This window comes from Parasteatoda tepidariorum, chromosome 6 (genome assembly GCF_043381705.1).
Source record: "Parasteatoda tepidariorum isolate YZ-2023 chromosome 6, CAS_Ptep_4.0, whole genome shotgun sequence".
Classification (NCBI taxonomy): domain Eukaryota; kingdom Metazoa; phylum Arthropoda; class Arachnida; order Araneae; family Theridiidae; genus Parasteatoda; species Parasteatoda tepidariorum.
Window position 1 is genome coordinate 38,904,830 of NC_092209.1, and position 16,631 is coordinate 38,921,460.

General features: G+C 28.3%; 1 protein-coding gene across 1 annotated transcript in view; it reads left to right on the forward strand.

The window, feature by feature from the left end:
- Nucleotides 1-16,631, forward strand: part of LOC107443264 (UPF0711 protein C18orf21-like) — a 188,318-nt gene that overhangs the window by 108,977 nt on the left and 62,710 nt on the right. The window contains exon 2 of the mRNA XM_071182246.1: nt 1,354-1,491. Within this exon, the coding sequence (XP_071038347.1) occupies nt 1,445-1,491 (47 nt within the window). The 5' untranslated portion in view covers nt 1,354-1,444. The remainder of the gene's footprint in view (nt 1-1,353; nt 1,492-16,631) is intronic.

Genomic DNA, 16,631 nt, shown 5'->3' on the forward strand with positions numbered 1-16,631 from the left:
AAATGATTAAATAGAGAAAATATAATGAATAAATTAGATCAGAATAATAACAATTATTAAATAATTAAAAAGCATATTTTAAATATTTAATAATTATTTATTTAAAAATGGGCCATATAAAAATGTATTTAAACATTACAATTAAAACACCTAGTTTTACAATAAAAATAGGTTTAGAAGTAATGGAACAATAAGTTTTATCATTAAATCCTTGAGTTATATTAATTATTTTCTTGTAGTTGTTTTACCTTGAAATGTTTCATAAAAAGATCTGTGGGAAAATGTAAGGCTATGATTTTCATGGATAAAATATGCATATTTTCTATAGATCTAAACATAAAATACAAAAAACCTGTTCATAATTTATTATGATGTTCCCCAATAGCCTTCAAATACTTAATAGTTTTCAATACATCAGATATGAAAAGATAGAATAAAAAAAAGAAAATTATTAAGAAAATATTTCTGAGTATTGTATTTATAGTGATTATTAACAAACTTCTGTTTAGAAAATGCTGTTATAATTAAGGTATCGGACTAGTTTCTACAACTTTTTTTCAAATATTAATATGAAATTTTAAAAAAAACTAGCTTATTTGCTTTAATATGTGTAAAAACTGATAAAACTAGCAAAATAAAATAATTTCTTTTAATTGCCATTTTTAGCTGAAAATAAGGCATTTTTTTGCATATACGCTAAACAGTGTCACGAATTTCCATCTCCAAAAACAAAAAATCTCTTGAAGATTTTATTTCGATGGCTATCAGCTATGTTTTGTATCAACTAATCAACTATGTATCAACTAATTAATATCTTAAAAACAAGTGCATATACTACTGAGATAGGGATCAATGCAGTTAGAAATTAAAAAATTTTAAAAATTTCCGCACTTGTCTTTGCGAAAAAACATGCATAAAAAATTAAGCTCTATTTTTTTCTCTTAGTTTGTAGTTCAAAATGTGCGTGCTATAATCATAAACACTGATGAAAAATTGTAAACAATTATAGTAAAAAGATGAGATATCGTGCTTATTAAGGTGTAAAATGTAAAAAAATATGATTTAGATATAAACGCATTTAAAGACTTAAAATCATTAGTCTATCCACTGTTATCATCTTGCACAAAAACTGATATAATATTGTAAATAAGTAGATTATATAAAAAAAGTATTTTTTGAAAGCTAAGTGTACAAAGTATTCTAAATTTATGACGAACTCAATTTCATTTCAAAAATTTTAAACAAAATCATGTTTTTGTACTAGTCCTTATCTTAAGGCAATTTTTATTTAATATTTTTGCATTAGTATTTAAAAAAATTTAAACAGAGTATTTTTTGTTTATTTCAATATAGAGAATAAAGATAATCTACGAAATAGGAACATGTTTCAAAATGAGAAAACCTGCATGAAACTTTAGGAACTGAAATCGATTGTGACGGTAAAATGTCTTCAAGAAAGAGATTTAAGAGCCCTCCATGTGGAAAACAAAAGTATTGTGGATTATTTTTTTTCTTCTTACAAATCAACCAGTTGCCAACCTTAATATTGTGAAATTTTGTAATGTTCGTATCAGAGTTCCTTCACTGGTACTTTCACTAGACAGGAAAAAAATTCGAGAAAAATAATGAAAACGGAAAAAGTTGAGTGAAAACACATAAAATAGAAAAAATTTCTGAAAACTTTTACTGGATAGAAAAATTTTGTACTTTCATCCGATATCTTGACTTGTTTTTATTATTTCATTATGTCTTAACTAACGAATAATTTTAAGAATGATTCGAAATATTTGATATTGCTTTAATTCAGTAAAATTAAAAATTCATAGAGCATCCAGAGTTGCTGCGTCAGAAAAATTTGTTTGTCGGAAATTGACACCGACTGGTTAAAATCAAAAAACTATACCATGTTCGAGAGTTCGTGGGTTCGTACCCCGCCTTCCAAAGACTCCCTGTGTAGTAAATGGTCACTGATGCACGTTAAATCTGTTGAGTCTAAAAGTTCACCATGTTCCCATAACAAATCAATACCTCTGGGGGTACTGGATGGGAGATCTATCGTTCTCTGATTCAGGTCAAAATTACAATCTGTGGATGAAAGAATGTATGAATGGGCCCGCCCTATAAAACAGGCTATGACGTGTGTGTGTGTCTGACTGAAGACGAATTCTTGGCCATGGGATGGCGCCACTGATAAAACAAGAAACGCACACTATGCCTTAAATTTGCTCGATTTCACCAAGCTGGCTTACCCGTGTGGCAAGTGGCATTAGAAACAGTAGCAACAACAGAAATAAAGTTTTTGATCTTATGAAAAAGCTACGAGCAAAAAAATATTACTTTATTCGTGATAAGAAAAATTTAAATAAATTACTTATCACGAATTTAATTTATCCCATTTGAACGCTTTTTAGCTTATGAGTGGTTGAACTATTGAAAGAGTCCCCAAAAACCAAATTTATTAAGCTCATTTGAAAATTCAATCAAAAATATTTAGGTGCCATATTATTTTATAGTTAATAGTTTTCAATCTTGTGAGTTTGTAGTTCTCCACATGCTCCCATAGAGTCAGAAACACAGTAAATTTTTCCATATTCTAGTAGTTGTTAAGTAGTAGGTAATAGTCAAACAGTAGGTAGTCAGTAGTTGTCTGGTAGTAGTCAAAGTTTTTTCTCAGTGTAAATGAAAACACTCGAAATTAAAAGGAATAAAATCAAATAACAATCGAAAATTTATCATAATAATCTTTAGTCAGCAACATAATCATTAAATTTAATATAAGTAACATTCAAAAATAAATTTAATTTAAATTTAATTTTTTAGGCGGACTTAGTCGCTCATTTTCGGACTTCCTTTATTCAAGGTTTTTTACACTAATAGTGCTATAACAGCTTTCAAGTAGCGTGACTGATTGCTGAAATTACATCTTATAACATAGTGCTGCAATAGATTTGCAATCTTATATTAAATCATGCGAATCCTTTTTATTTGTAAATGTTATTATGAGCCATTTACAAATAATCATCTCTAATTGATTTCTAATTTTGTCCAAATGAGGCGTGGCTGTCAAACTGTTAACCACAAAATAATTGGAGTAATTTCAAATTTCCAATATAGAAAACTTGTAAATGTTTTTCCTTGCTTGATATAAGTGCGCAAAACATAATTTTGGTTTAAAATGATTTTCGTTATTTAGAGAAAAGCAATTGCCTAATGATTAAAACTCGATCTCATTCACGACTTTCTAAAAAAGATATTTTTGTTTAATGGTTGGCATTTTTTTCAATTTTGAATTACGAATAATAAGGAAAATACTTATTTTAAATTGAATTTTATGTTCATGGAATATAGCAGGAAAAATCTTATTTTAAATGGTACTTATAGTAAAAGACTAGACCTTGTTTTGTATCATACATTTTTTAGAAAAAAGTGCAGTTGAATATATTTTATATTAAATTTTAAGGATTTGTTCAATTTTGGTTACGCAAAAATTATAAAACTTTAAATTATTAATTAACACAACCCTATAAAAATGGAAGGGACACTTTCAGTTTTTGACATTTTTTAAAATTTTCCAAAAAATACTTAAAGAATTATTTTGTAATTTTAGAGATGTTTAGTTCGTATAATTTTTTATTCCTTTCAAGGGTTTGAGGAACCGAAGATAAATTACGAAAGAAAACAAGCATTTTTGAACATCCTATACCAGAAAATTAACTAATTAGCTTACAACTTGTATCGACTACTTTAAGAAATTTATGAAAATATGAATATTTTAATAAAATAACTAATTTTTCTTGCGTTTTTTGCTATAAATTTTAAAAAATTCAATGAAAATTAAGCAAATTTTTTGAAGTGATTTAAAATCAATTAATAAATTTTAGATTTAAAATTTGAAGAAAATTTGTTTAAAACTGTGTAAGATACATATATTTAAAATAGTTAATAAGTGCATGGATCATATTTGGCAACTAGTTGAAAATATCTGATTGAAATATCTTAAAAATTTAATAACTATTTTAAAAATTCTTGATAACCATCATAAAATAGTATTGCTAGTAAATTAGATATTATAGAAAACTTAGAACTTAGAAATTTAATGATGAAAGCCAAAAATTTAGAACCATTTACCTTATATCAATTAATAAAATTCTAAAATAAATTATTAAATTTCTTAATGATCTCAATAATTTTTGTTCTGAGATATAAAATAGATTCTCTTTACCTTTAGGTATGTTAATAAGATGGAAATGGGCTGTTTATTATTATTTAAAAAATTTTGTTTTTAATAATTAAGAAAATTTAAATAACATTAACAATAAAAAAAAATTCTATAATTGATTGATCAATTAACTAACTACAAAAAATTTTTTATACCCCAATAGGCAAAGCTAACAATAATTATGCACAATCTCTGTAAAAAATTTTATGTTGAACTTTTAAATTAGGAGTAAAAAAATAGTAAAATTTTTAAGCTTAGTAACTTAAATTATAATATTATCATTAAAAAATTTCAGCTTTATATAAGATTAGCTTTATAAAAATTTAAATTAGTGATACATAATTTCCTTAATTATCAGTCCAAAATGTCATAAAATTCCTATTAAATTTAAAGCAATACTTACTAATTAAATTTGGAACAATTTTCTCTGACTACTGAAATAAAATTATTAACAATCTTATTAAGGTAGACTTTTCTTAGATGATCACTAATAATAAACCGATTTTAAAATGTATTAAACAAAAACAAAATTAATTCTATTGCGACTTTTGATTCCCAGGATCTCTTCAATAGCATTCCCCTTTCTAAACAAACAGATGTTCTTTTGAGTTATTACTATGATTTTAAAAATATCCTTGATTGCGATTTTGATTATTGAGAAATTCTAATTAATATTTGTCTTTTTATCAAATATCTTTACAATGGAAACATATTTTAATTCAAATTGACTTAAAACCATAAGGGTCTAATTTATCATCTGTATTAACTACCTTATTTTTACACTATTATGAAAAAAATTATACTCTTAATATTAAGTTGTTTTTACATTTATTGATGATGTGATTATCTTTAATTTTCAAGATTATACAATTTTGTTAAATAATATTTACCCAGAGAAATTAATCTTATTTCGTAATCGTGATGATAATATTTATCTTAATTTTTTTTTTGGATTTGTATTAAAAAAGGAAATATTTGCATTGTTTATTTATACGGTGAAAGAAATGATTTTAACTTTAATATAAATAAACTAATTTCTTGGAATTCTAACGTTTTTAGAAACATTTATTTAAATACCATTTTTTATCAAATGAATCGATTTAAGAGAATACAAAGTAATATTTATTTATCTAAAAAACAAATAGACAAACTCTTTCAAAATTTAATAAAAACAATGGATACCGAACTAATGTAATTAAATTCGACACAAAATCATTGAGTTAATTATGTGTTATTATTTTTGATAAATATACTAAAAACTTCTTTGTTAGCTAAATTTTGATATTTTTACCACGTGCAAATTCTATTGGGTATACTATAGCCTACGTCACAGACCTTGTTATTCCTACTAAATTTAACTAGTAAACAGCATTTTCTGCGAACCTGATTTCTAGCAACAAGTAAAAGCATCAAACGAAGTGTCTTGTTATAAGTCGCTACTCGCCAGGTTGGAATTGTATTAGTCTAGTTCCTTTGAAAATAATTTATATTGTTGTTTTACCGAAGTTTATGAATTTAGTAAGCATATTTAAAACTCAGTTTATTAATTAATCTAATAGGTAAATGTTATTCCTAGTAAGTGGAAGTAGTTGTGCTTTTTTCATATTATACCCAATTCAGGCAAATTCGTGGTTAAAAATGTGTGCAAAATAGGCAAATCATGTTTCTTTTCTTTTTCCTTTTTTTTTAATAAATGTTAATTTTCTGAAATCATTTAATTGTATAATTAAGTATCAACTTTTTTAATTATAAACCATAAATTATCCACTATAATATTACCATGCCCACATCCATTTTCGGGCCATTCCAAAGTAACTGACAAATCAACCGCGCTTCAGTACTGCAGTAAGAACGCGCCATAAAAGATCATTCTATCTACGCTTCTAACATCTATTTGCGCTTCTGTTCTTATATTTTGTAATCTAGCAAACTTATCACGAAATTTTTTAAATAGTTCTTGAAAGATTCTGGAACTTGTAAGTTTATTTGAATTCGCTACTTGCTATATAGATTATGCTTTATGTTTTGTTCTTTATTTTGTTCTGTGTTTTTCTTATATTTTATTTTCTGTTTCTTGCTTGGTATGTTTTATTTCATGTATTTTTTTACTTAGTGCGTTCCAGTTTCGTTTAATTTTTTTTGGAGCTCCTCACACTATTGTATAGACATATTTCAATTTGGCTATATTAATGCAATAAAGGGCTTATTTTTGCGGATATAAATCGTGTGAGTTGATGACGTGATTATGTATTTTCATTCTTTTGTTTTCCAACTTTGCAATTTTTTTAAATTAAATGTTTTATAAATATTTTATTTTGCAAATTTTCCTTCTTCTTTTTTCATTCATCTTTATTACGTTATTTTCCATATTTTTTCCATATTTTTAACTATATATATATATACATTGGAACAACAATATTTTGTTAAGAAATATTTTTCCAAAAGAGAACATTTTTAAATTAACCTATTACTTAGTAATGTTTCTAGATGGGTACATTACAAGTTTCCGGAATTTTAAGACAGCGATAACATCTTATTGCCTACCTTGAAGTCGCGGTGTTTTTTTTATCAGAAACGCTCTTAAAAACGTTGTCCTAAACAATTTGAAAAAGTGGCTTATCATTATACTGCCCTTCGAATCTAAAATATACTTTCAACACTTCATCTCCTTAATTAATTTAAGGAGAGTATTTTAATAATGGACTTGAAAACACTTTCTACGAAACTGTTCCAAAAATGTATTGCTACTTTTTCCTACAAGTATTGCGCAAATGTTTCTTAGCTAAGAAGTTATCTCATACCTAATGACCTTTAAATAGGGACTTTTATTGATACAGTTAACAGTTAAATATTTCACGCCTCGAAGACAATGAAAGATAATAGTTTTTCTTTGTAACAAAGCAAATGAGATTTTTTGTTTGTTTGTTGTGAAACCATTATTGACTGTTTGTCCATGCGGCGAGAAAAAAATCGTGTTACCGTAAATAGTCAAACTGCATTTTTACGCTCAATCACTATTAAATATGCGAAATGTCTACCAGAATCAGTTATTTCATGATATTAGTACAAAAATCAGAAAAGGTCAAATCAATTTTTTTTTAGTTGATTACTGTAATTTTCAGTAAAAAAATCGTTCTCACTAAACGGTTAACAAACAATATCTACTCTCAACACTAATGCAATTCTGTTTAGGTATATCTATGTGTGTATGTATGTGTATTTATGTGCATACGTATTGTATTCAAATCCACAATCCTTAGCCGATCCAAACTAAATTTGAAGTCCAATGCGCAAAAAAATAAACAGACCGACCTGAATAACTTTTGGTCTCATGATTGGTTCTTCATATTCTAGGACTCAATCTTAATGGTTCGAGAGGAGACTTCATATATGTTACAATACTTCATATAAAGGCCGGGATTGCCTGGTTAGTAGGACACTGGGCCCATATCCAAGAGGTTGTGGGTTCGATCCCCGCCGACCGAAGACTCCTCGCGTAGTAAAATGGTGACTGATGCGTGTTAAATCCGTCGAATCTCAATGTCCTCCATGTTCCCATAACAAATCATACCTCTGGGGGTACTGATCCAGGAGTTTCCTTGTCTTCTGGAATGGCTTAAAAATTACAAGTCTACGGAGTTGAACATTAGTAGTCGTAAACCCAAAATTGGGTCTGCTGTTCAACGACGGATAGATAAAATACTTCAAATAAGTCTTCCTCTCCATGTAACGCAAATGCGGGTTAGCTCCATCAAAAAATGCTCCACGCAAGCAAATTTCTCCTAATACTCGATCTAGGAGTTCCCTTGTCTTCTGGATTGGGTTCAAAATTACAAGGCTACGTAGTTGAACATTAGTAATCGTAAACCCATAAAATTGGATAGGCTGTTCAACGACGGTTATAAAATAAATTAACATACTTCATATAAGTACAATGTTTTATGTTACGAAGTTGCGTTTGTTTTTTCTAAATAAACGTACCTCATTTTTTTAACGAATTGGAATTTCTAGTCTGATAAATAGAGTCCCCATAGTTTAATCAGGGCAGTGATCCAAAGTTTGGAACCCCTTAATGTTAATTTAATTTTTTGCGTATCCCGTCATATCTCGAGAATTTTTTTAGTGAATTGTAATACCAAAATACCAAAAAGCTCAGTAATTTGGACCGATGAGTTTTGGCAATCATTTTTGTTAAAATTAACGATAAAAATATGGTTTTATAGTGCTTGATAAAATTTGCTAACCGTGGTAAAATTTGGTAATTTGACAATAATTAGTACTAGGAGGCTCCACCCCCTGCTCACTAACGCTCGCCATCCCCCGAGAATTGCTACGCAATCCTATGTGGTTCACGCCGTGAACCATGGCTTGCTGCGCTCGCTCGCCAATGAACACAATGTTCTAGCACAAAGACATAATATATTATCATCAAAGACATAGTATTTTATCATCAAAGACATAGTATTGTACTTATGTAGAAGAATTCTACCAATGTTCTTATTGACTTTTAAAAAAGTATATTAGCTATTTAGATTGTACATGATGAAAAAATCAAAACATTAGCTAAATAAGAAACATATTAGCAAAATAAATTATCAAATATTGCTTCACTAATATTCTGCATTTTAAAGCGTGAAAATTCAATGCATAAATAAACGCGAAATATAAAAAAATTCAATGCATTCAATACAAACACTTAAACGTTTTTTAGACGTTTAGGTAGCTCTCAGTAGAAAAATATCAATTCAACAGCGGCCTTTTAAAGCATTTTCACTTCAATTAATTAATTAATTCCTAATTGAGTTTAAATTAAATATTGTCATGTTTTTAGTGCATGAATCTGAATTGAACAACCTGATAATGCTCACTCTGGTTATTGTTATCTGGTTGCTCACTACGTGCTCTTGCGCGCCGAATCCAATCAATTAAAAATGAAAACTGTTGCCAGCGCGAGAAAAGAAATATCATTGGTTTTATTGATACATGCATACATACGTACGTATTAGCGTTTTATATAATATAGATAGATGTGGTTATAGGAACTGTAATTTTGAAAACCAGAAATTTCGTTAAACCGTTACCAAATGAACGAAAAATTTACCAAATGAATGATTTAAAAACCGTATATATTGATTTTTTTAACCAGAACTATGGGTTTTTTTTCCACCAGAAGTGGTATTTCCATACCGTACAGTAAGTGAACCAGAATTCTTTTGCTTGGTGTATTAATATGCAGATGATGTTACTTTTGAGAAGTATCAAAACCAGTGTTTGCTCGATTGACAGTTTTTATTTAAATTATTTATTTTATTTACAGGAAGGCCAAACTTATTTATTTTATTTACAGGACAGTTTTTATTTAATTTATTTACAGGAAGGTCATTCTTATTTAACGTACCTTTCTCGTCCAAAGTTAATAATTAAATTCATTTTAACAAATGAAGGCATTGTTCAAAAAAAAACAAAGCAAGCAGATATTTTTACATTTACCAACTGTTTCATAATTAGAAACTTTCCTTAGCATAATTTACCTAATGCGCTTTTACTTGTCTTAATTTGAATGTAACAAAGAAACTAAGAATATAACAAAGATAAGAACGTATTTAAAAACAAAATTAGGAAAATGTTAAAATTTACATACAACTTTTCCACGTGCCCAAATATATTTCTGCGTTGCATTCGTATTGTCAACAAGTATTGAGCAAACTGAAAAATACTTGTTAAAATAACTATCATCAGTCTAAAATAACTAGACATTTATCGATATTTTTCCTCTTCAAACAAGCTAGTGAGTAATATAATTATATATTATGTACCTCTCTGAATGCCTCTAAAATGTTCTAGAACTTTAAGAAAAAAGGTATAATTGTTTTAAGAAAAATTGTTTTTCTGTTGGGTGATATATCGTATGCATGAATAAACCATTAATAGAGCACACCTTGGCCAGTTGCCAGCAATCAATCGTTTGATATATAACCGGAGATATAAACAAAAGGAAATAAATTGTTCAATGTAAAAAAAGGAATTAAATTGATTAAAGTAAGTTAGTAAACATGTTTCTAAAATATAAAATTTCTCAAAAAGATTCAAAATAATTATGATAATGCATTTTCGAAATTTTTTTTTAATTTAGAGATAAATAATAATTATAAATTTATTTTAGTGTGAATTAACAGTTAACCTCAATATACTGCATTCACTATAAAATCGGTTCATTGAATCATGAATCATATTTTGAACATTTAAAAGTAGCCTAATAAATTGTTAAATTGAATCATCTCTCCTTTTAAGTTGACCATAGAATCGTGCAATCAAACCTGTCTTAACAATGTAAACAGTTGCTAAAAGAAAGTCAAATCAGATTTTGCACTTACTTAAGCGGTTAAAACCTACAAAATTAAATCGGCGGAGAGAAAATTATAACTTTTCAAATCAAATTTTTAAAAACACTGTCGTTGACAAGAAATACTTTACTTTTTCCTTCATCTCAAATACACAGTGAAAATTTCCATTCTAAAATTATGGTAAAATAACTCGCAGCTGTCTGTCCATCCGATTAACCGTAAAGATTGTGGTAAAGAACATTTTTTTCCTTTACGGTCTTAAAACCATTTACAAAAAAGTATGGTTATAAAACCATGAATACAAAACTATACGGTTTTTTAAACATTTACTACTATCATTATTCAAAAAACTGAAGAGAAAAAAAATTATTTGACAAGACATAGATTGTTGCTGTATTAGTTAATTTCGGTCGCACTAGAGCTGCACAATGGGCTGTTGGCGACGGTCTGGGAAACATCCCTGAGGATGATCCGAAGACATGCCATCACAATTTTGATCCTCTGCAGGGGGGATGGCACCGCCGCTTCGGTAGCCCGACGACCCGCACGCGAAGTCGAGCACTTTACGGTAGAACAGTTTAACGAGGACCAATACCGCACACCCTTGGTCCCTACGCAGGCTGATACAAGTGGTCACCCACCCGCACACTGACCGTAACCAGTGATGCTTGACTTCGGTGATCTGCTGGGAACCGTGTCTTAATGATCAGTCCACTGCGGGACGACTAGACATAGAAGCTCGACTTTTCATAAGGTAATGGACATTGGAGAGTGCCGGACACTGGAAATTGAATTGTTGAAGGAAATAGAGGTAATATTGTAGTGTCAACACTAGGACTCGAACTTCAGTTCTGCCGGTTATGATATTGACAGATAAGCCCGCTTGGCTATGATATGCACGCAGTTGCAAAGAACTAAGTAGCTTCATTAGGTGGTTCTAGTTTCTAAGATAAAATTCTGATTGTTTAACCGTATTAGGTGAAAGCAGTTAATAAACAGTTTTTCTCAAACTTAACAGATTGATTACCATTTTATTTACGGTTATTTGACTGTTTTGATTAAATCTGGTAAAATAACCATTCAATAAATTGTTGTTTAACCATTTTTTCTGAGAAATTTCTAACAGTGTAGCATGGTGTCTGTCATCAGCTAACTTCATGCGTTCTCAGCTGAGTAGATGCTGAACTTAAGTTAAAAATGTCTAGTTCTGGTTTTATTCACCAACCCGGTTTTGCCCAACTCTCCCCTAAAAATAGCAAGCTAAGCTAGAATTGCAATATTAGAATATTAATAAAATTTAAACCCAGATTTCTATTTCGAGAAATATTACTATTAACCAAAATGGTTCTTTATTTGGTCTTTATAAAAGTGATGAGCATAAAAAAATAACTAAATAAATAACAGACTTACTTTATTAAATTCAATTAAAATATTATTCAAATAATCAAAATATTACTCATGCATGTATACATCAGATCAAAACAGTATAAAATATATAATTATTAAAAATATCACTATTTGATATTGAATATTTTACTCTAGCAACAAAATTACCTAATTTACTAAAAAAACAGCTTTTTTTAAATATTGAGAAAGTAATGATTTCTTTTTTAATCAACCTTCGTGAAAACATCGTACAATTTTTCTTTTTAAAGTTCTGTAACTCAACTTTTTTAATAAAATTGCTGCTTCCTTTTTTTTTACTCCATCATTAAATTCGTTCTTCCTGAGAGAATGAATCACAGTTCCTCTTTAAAACGTCACTCAAGTTCACGCACTTGTTCATTTAGTCGAATTTGTTTTTAGTTTCGAAATAGGTAATTTTCTGTTTTCCTTTTTCCCTATGGGCATGGATCTATCACTGGTATGTTACCAATAAAGTAACAAACGTTTTGATACGGCATGCTCTTAAAAAATAATAGCTTTTTTTATTATTTAAAGAGGAAGTTAATCGAAACAAACGTCGTACAGTTCCATTCTAAAACCTTTTCCTTTCCCGTGCTCAAAGTATCTTCTTTTTCAGTGTTTGTAAATTTCAGCTTTTATAAAACATAAATGCAAAATGTGGATCAAAATTTATGATCGATGATATTGTATTTAAACTTTATATAACTTTCATATTTATGTGCTATTTTTAAAATGCTAATAAGGTTTTGAAACTTACCGTCATACTACTTGTTATATTTTGACCTACTTAATAAAAAGCAAAATTTAAGGATGTCTAGAATTTTCGTTGATATATATGAATGAAACAAAGCAGAGAAAACAGAATCTGAGATTATGAAAAGAATTTATTAAAAAAATCACGGTTTTAAAGATAATTAAGAAATCAGAAAATAATTAAGAATTTCGAAAGAAAATTTATGATTAAGAAAAATATTATTTATTTATTTTTATTCTTAAAACAATGTGAAAATAGTAAATGCAATGTAAAAATAGTAAATGAATTTTTTTCAAACTTAGAGTAAAGATTGTAGTTGGTATGTATATATTTTTTAACAGAAAAAAAATGCTGTTGATGCATTCAAATGAAGTTTATAATTTTACACTTAATGAAAAATTCGCTAAACCAGAAAATGTTTCCAAAAATCCCAAATACCCCTATTTTAAAAAAAATCAAAAAGCAGTTGAGGTTATTTGAGTTCATATTCTTATAAGTAAGAATTATTGTTAACTATATGGAATTCACTAATTTGTAAATAAATGCTTATTCTTATTAATGTCTTAAATTTTATAGCAATTATTTAAAAAGCTTCAATAAAAATCTAAATCATCCCGAGCATTGAAATATTTAAAATAGCAAAATTCCTTTGTGTTTCTCTCCTATACGATGCGTACATTATACTTGTATTAAAAAAGATTTTAAAAAAAACATTTTTGAATCGCAATGAAAAGTATTTAAAAGTTGAAGAAGACTTGAACAGAAGCAAGAAAAATGTCCTGTTTTCTGTATCACTGAACCAGTTTAATTACACAAATTTCAAAACTTGTCAATAGGCATAATGTCACCCACTAACCCCGAATATTTCAGACGACAACACCCAAAATAAATATTTCTACGGGTTACATCAAACTCCTTTTTAATTATAACATGTTTTTTTTTCACCTCGAAATCGAAAGAATTTAAACTCCAGGATGTTAGCATTTTTAACAATCAAACCATGAAATAGGTGAAAAAATGTCTATAAAAATATTATTTAATGAACGCACTAATATTATTCAGCGCATTGATATTATTAAACATACTATTTTATTTAATGATAGTAGTTATTTAAGAGCATGAAGGAAAATTATAACATGGTGCTCTTCGTTTCGGTAGAACATTTTCAGAAATTTTAGAGGAGAGCTATATACGAGTAAGAAACTCTTATTCAGGCATTTGAATTTAGAATAAAATTTTTTGAAAGGAACAAAATCATTGGTTGTTTAAGCTGTCTGTAATTTTTAATTTAACTAATTTGCGCTCATGATTATATCGTAATCAATATATTAACCTTATCGAAAATTCTTGAGGTGTATCGTATCCGATTTTGTACGTTGTCACGAATAATCGTTGCACAATTATAATATTTATCGATAATGCTTGCGAAATTGTCGTATTATACATGCATTGTTGCCAATAATGATCATGATATTATCGTTTTCGATATTTGTCATTTATATAATATTTATCGTATGCAATGGCAATATGTTGAGAATATTTATTTAAAAGATGACTATAACGTAATTTAGAGAATATAGATATTTTAACTATATATCTGTAGCAGGAAATGGTGAAAACGTAGATTTGATCAAATCCTTGAAGGATATGACCAATTCTCGGAAGATGTTAGAGTAACATTTCTGTTGGATGATTCCCCCGGAATGTAAGTAATTCAATAAAATTCTGAAACTGTTTTAGTGAATAGATGAAATAATATTACTTAGGTGTTGCGGTCAATATAATTAAATAGTTAATATTAATAATTATTAATAAAGCTGGTTAAATAAATAATCTTATGTTGGTTAATTAAATCACCAAATAAGCTGGTTTGTTGGTTGGTCGGAAAAATTAACTTTGGTAAAAGTTAGTTGCCAGCCAAATAAATAAGTTGATTGGTTAATCTATCAAAATTTATCACATTCACCAGTTGTTGTTATTAATAGATATCAATGAAGTTTGGTTAGTGTAATAATTTTCAACTCATCTGGCTGGAGATTTTCAATTCGCAATTGAATGGTATTTTCAGCACAAACAACTAGACAATATCAGTTGTTATACCACCTTACATGCAGACTCCAGCACGTTTATGCGAATTCTTAGTGGTAAAAGGAGTTTTGAATCGTTTTTTCTTGTTCTTCTTTTATTAATGCTCTCAAATTTAAAAAAACGCACCAGTACTGCGTTTTCTGGACAAATTTATACCGGATAGTGGCCCTTAACCTTAAAAAAACTGTTTTATCATTTCTCTAAATAAAACTAATAAACAAACTATAATTCACCAGTTTTATGTAAGCATCAGCTACAAATTATGCACAACTAGTCATCATTTGAAATATTTCTCATTCTACGACCCATTTTACTTTCTTATCTAAAAGAAATGACATAATTCGGCGAGTCATCGGAGGACAGTAGGCCATGCGTCAAAAACCCTTTATTTAGGAGGCAGAAAGAATGTCTATATGATAATTTTAGGTTAAAAAAAATGCAAAAGAATGATGTGGTAAAAATTAAAAAATGATTAAACTGCCAAATAGATTCTCTGGCATTTAAATTCGAATGATTCTGAAATCTTATTTAAAAAGTTCTCTGCATTTATGTAAGAAAAATAATGTTTATTATATTTATGTATATTCGTTGTCTTTCACTAATGTTTTTAAAAGTCTCAATCTATTATATGGTGTCATATATTTTTCCATATATTAGGGATTATTTTCCTTTGATTTTAGCAATTATTCTCTCTAACCCATTGTTCTACTACAAAATGGTCCCTATGATTTGCACCTCATGACTATTAATTTTTTTAAAAAATTTACTTCTAACTAAATAGCCCATTTACTATTTTAATCTACATAAACTATCACCATCGAAAAAACTGAATAATTAAGCAGTCAATTACTTAAGTTACGTGATATTCTGCAGAGAATCTCCAATTTGGCGTGAAAATTGAATTATCTTCGAAAAAAAGGAGGTCATATCGGTAATAACTTTCTACAGTTACATTTTCCACGCGTATGATTTTCCCCTATTAAAAAAAATAGAGAAAAAAAACAATTTTCCAGAAATAGCAGATCTATTCAAATAATAAACGAATCACAACAACACAGTCATATTTGAGGGATATTGTCTAAAACTCATGTACCGATATTCAATTATTAGAATCTTTCAAAGACCTTGAATACTAATCGATAAAAAAAGCTCACAAGTAAACAATGAATATCCAAATAACTAGAGTAATATACAAAAATTACATCGTAAATTGACCTTCCAGCTTCTAAGACGGTTTTTCTTTTTCTTCCCCAGAAGCTCGTTGAAGCGAATCTAAGCAGTCCATGCCTCCTTATTGCTAAACAAGGCATGGACTGGGCTTAAAATGTTACTTAAATTAGTTACGGTGACAAAGACGCCAAAATTCAGATGGCTGTTTTAGCAGTTTTATTCTTCTATTGTTTATTCTCACTGATATTAGCTAACATTGATTTTGATTTCATGCTAAAATTGCAGCAATTGACACAGAAAACAGAAAAAAATGTGTATTTTTAGAAAGAAAATAAATGTAAAGGAACTACAATGTTTGAGGTTTTTTAATCATGCCTTTCGATGTTAGAAAAAATTTGATACATAAATACATGAAATTAAAGTAGTGTATTTTGAGGAAATAATAAAATTATAAGTAGAAGAGAGACAGTAAAGTAAATTTTTGGAAAGTTCGGTGAATTTTTGCGATTCCTGATCAATCAGCAAAATGTTTTAAAATATTGTAGTTATAGTTCTTTTAAAGGAAATTCCATTTTAACTATTTGAGAGACATGCATTTTTGTTTTAAAAATAAAACACTAGAATTGTGAAAATCATTTAATCTTGGCTT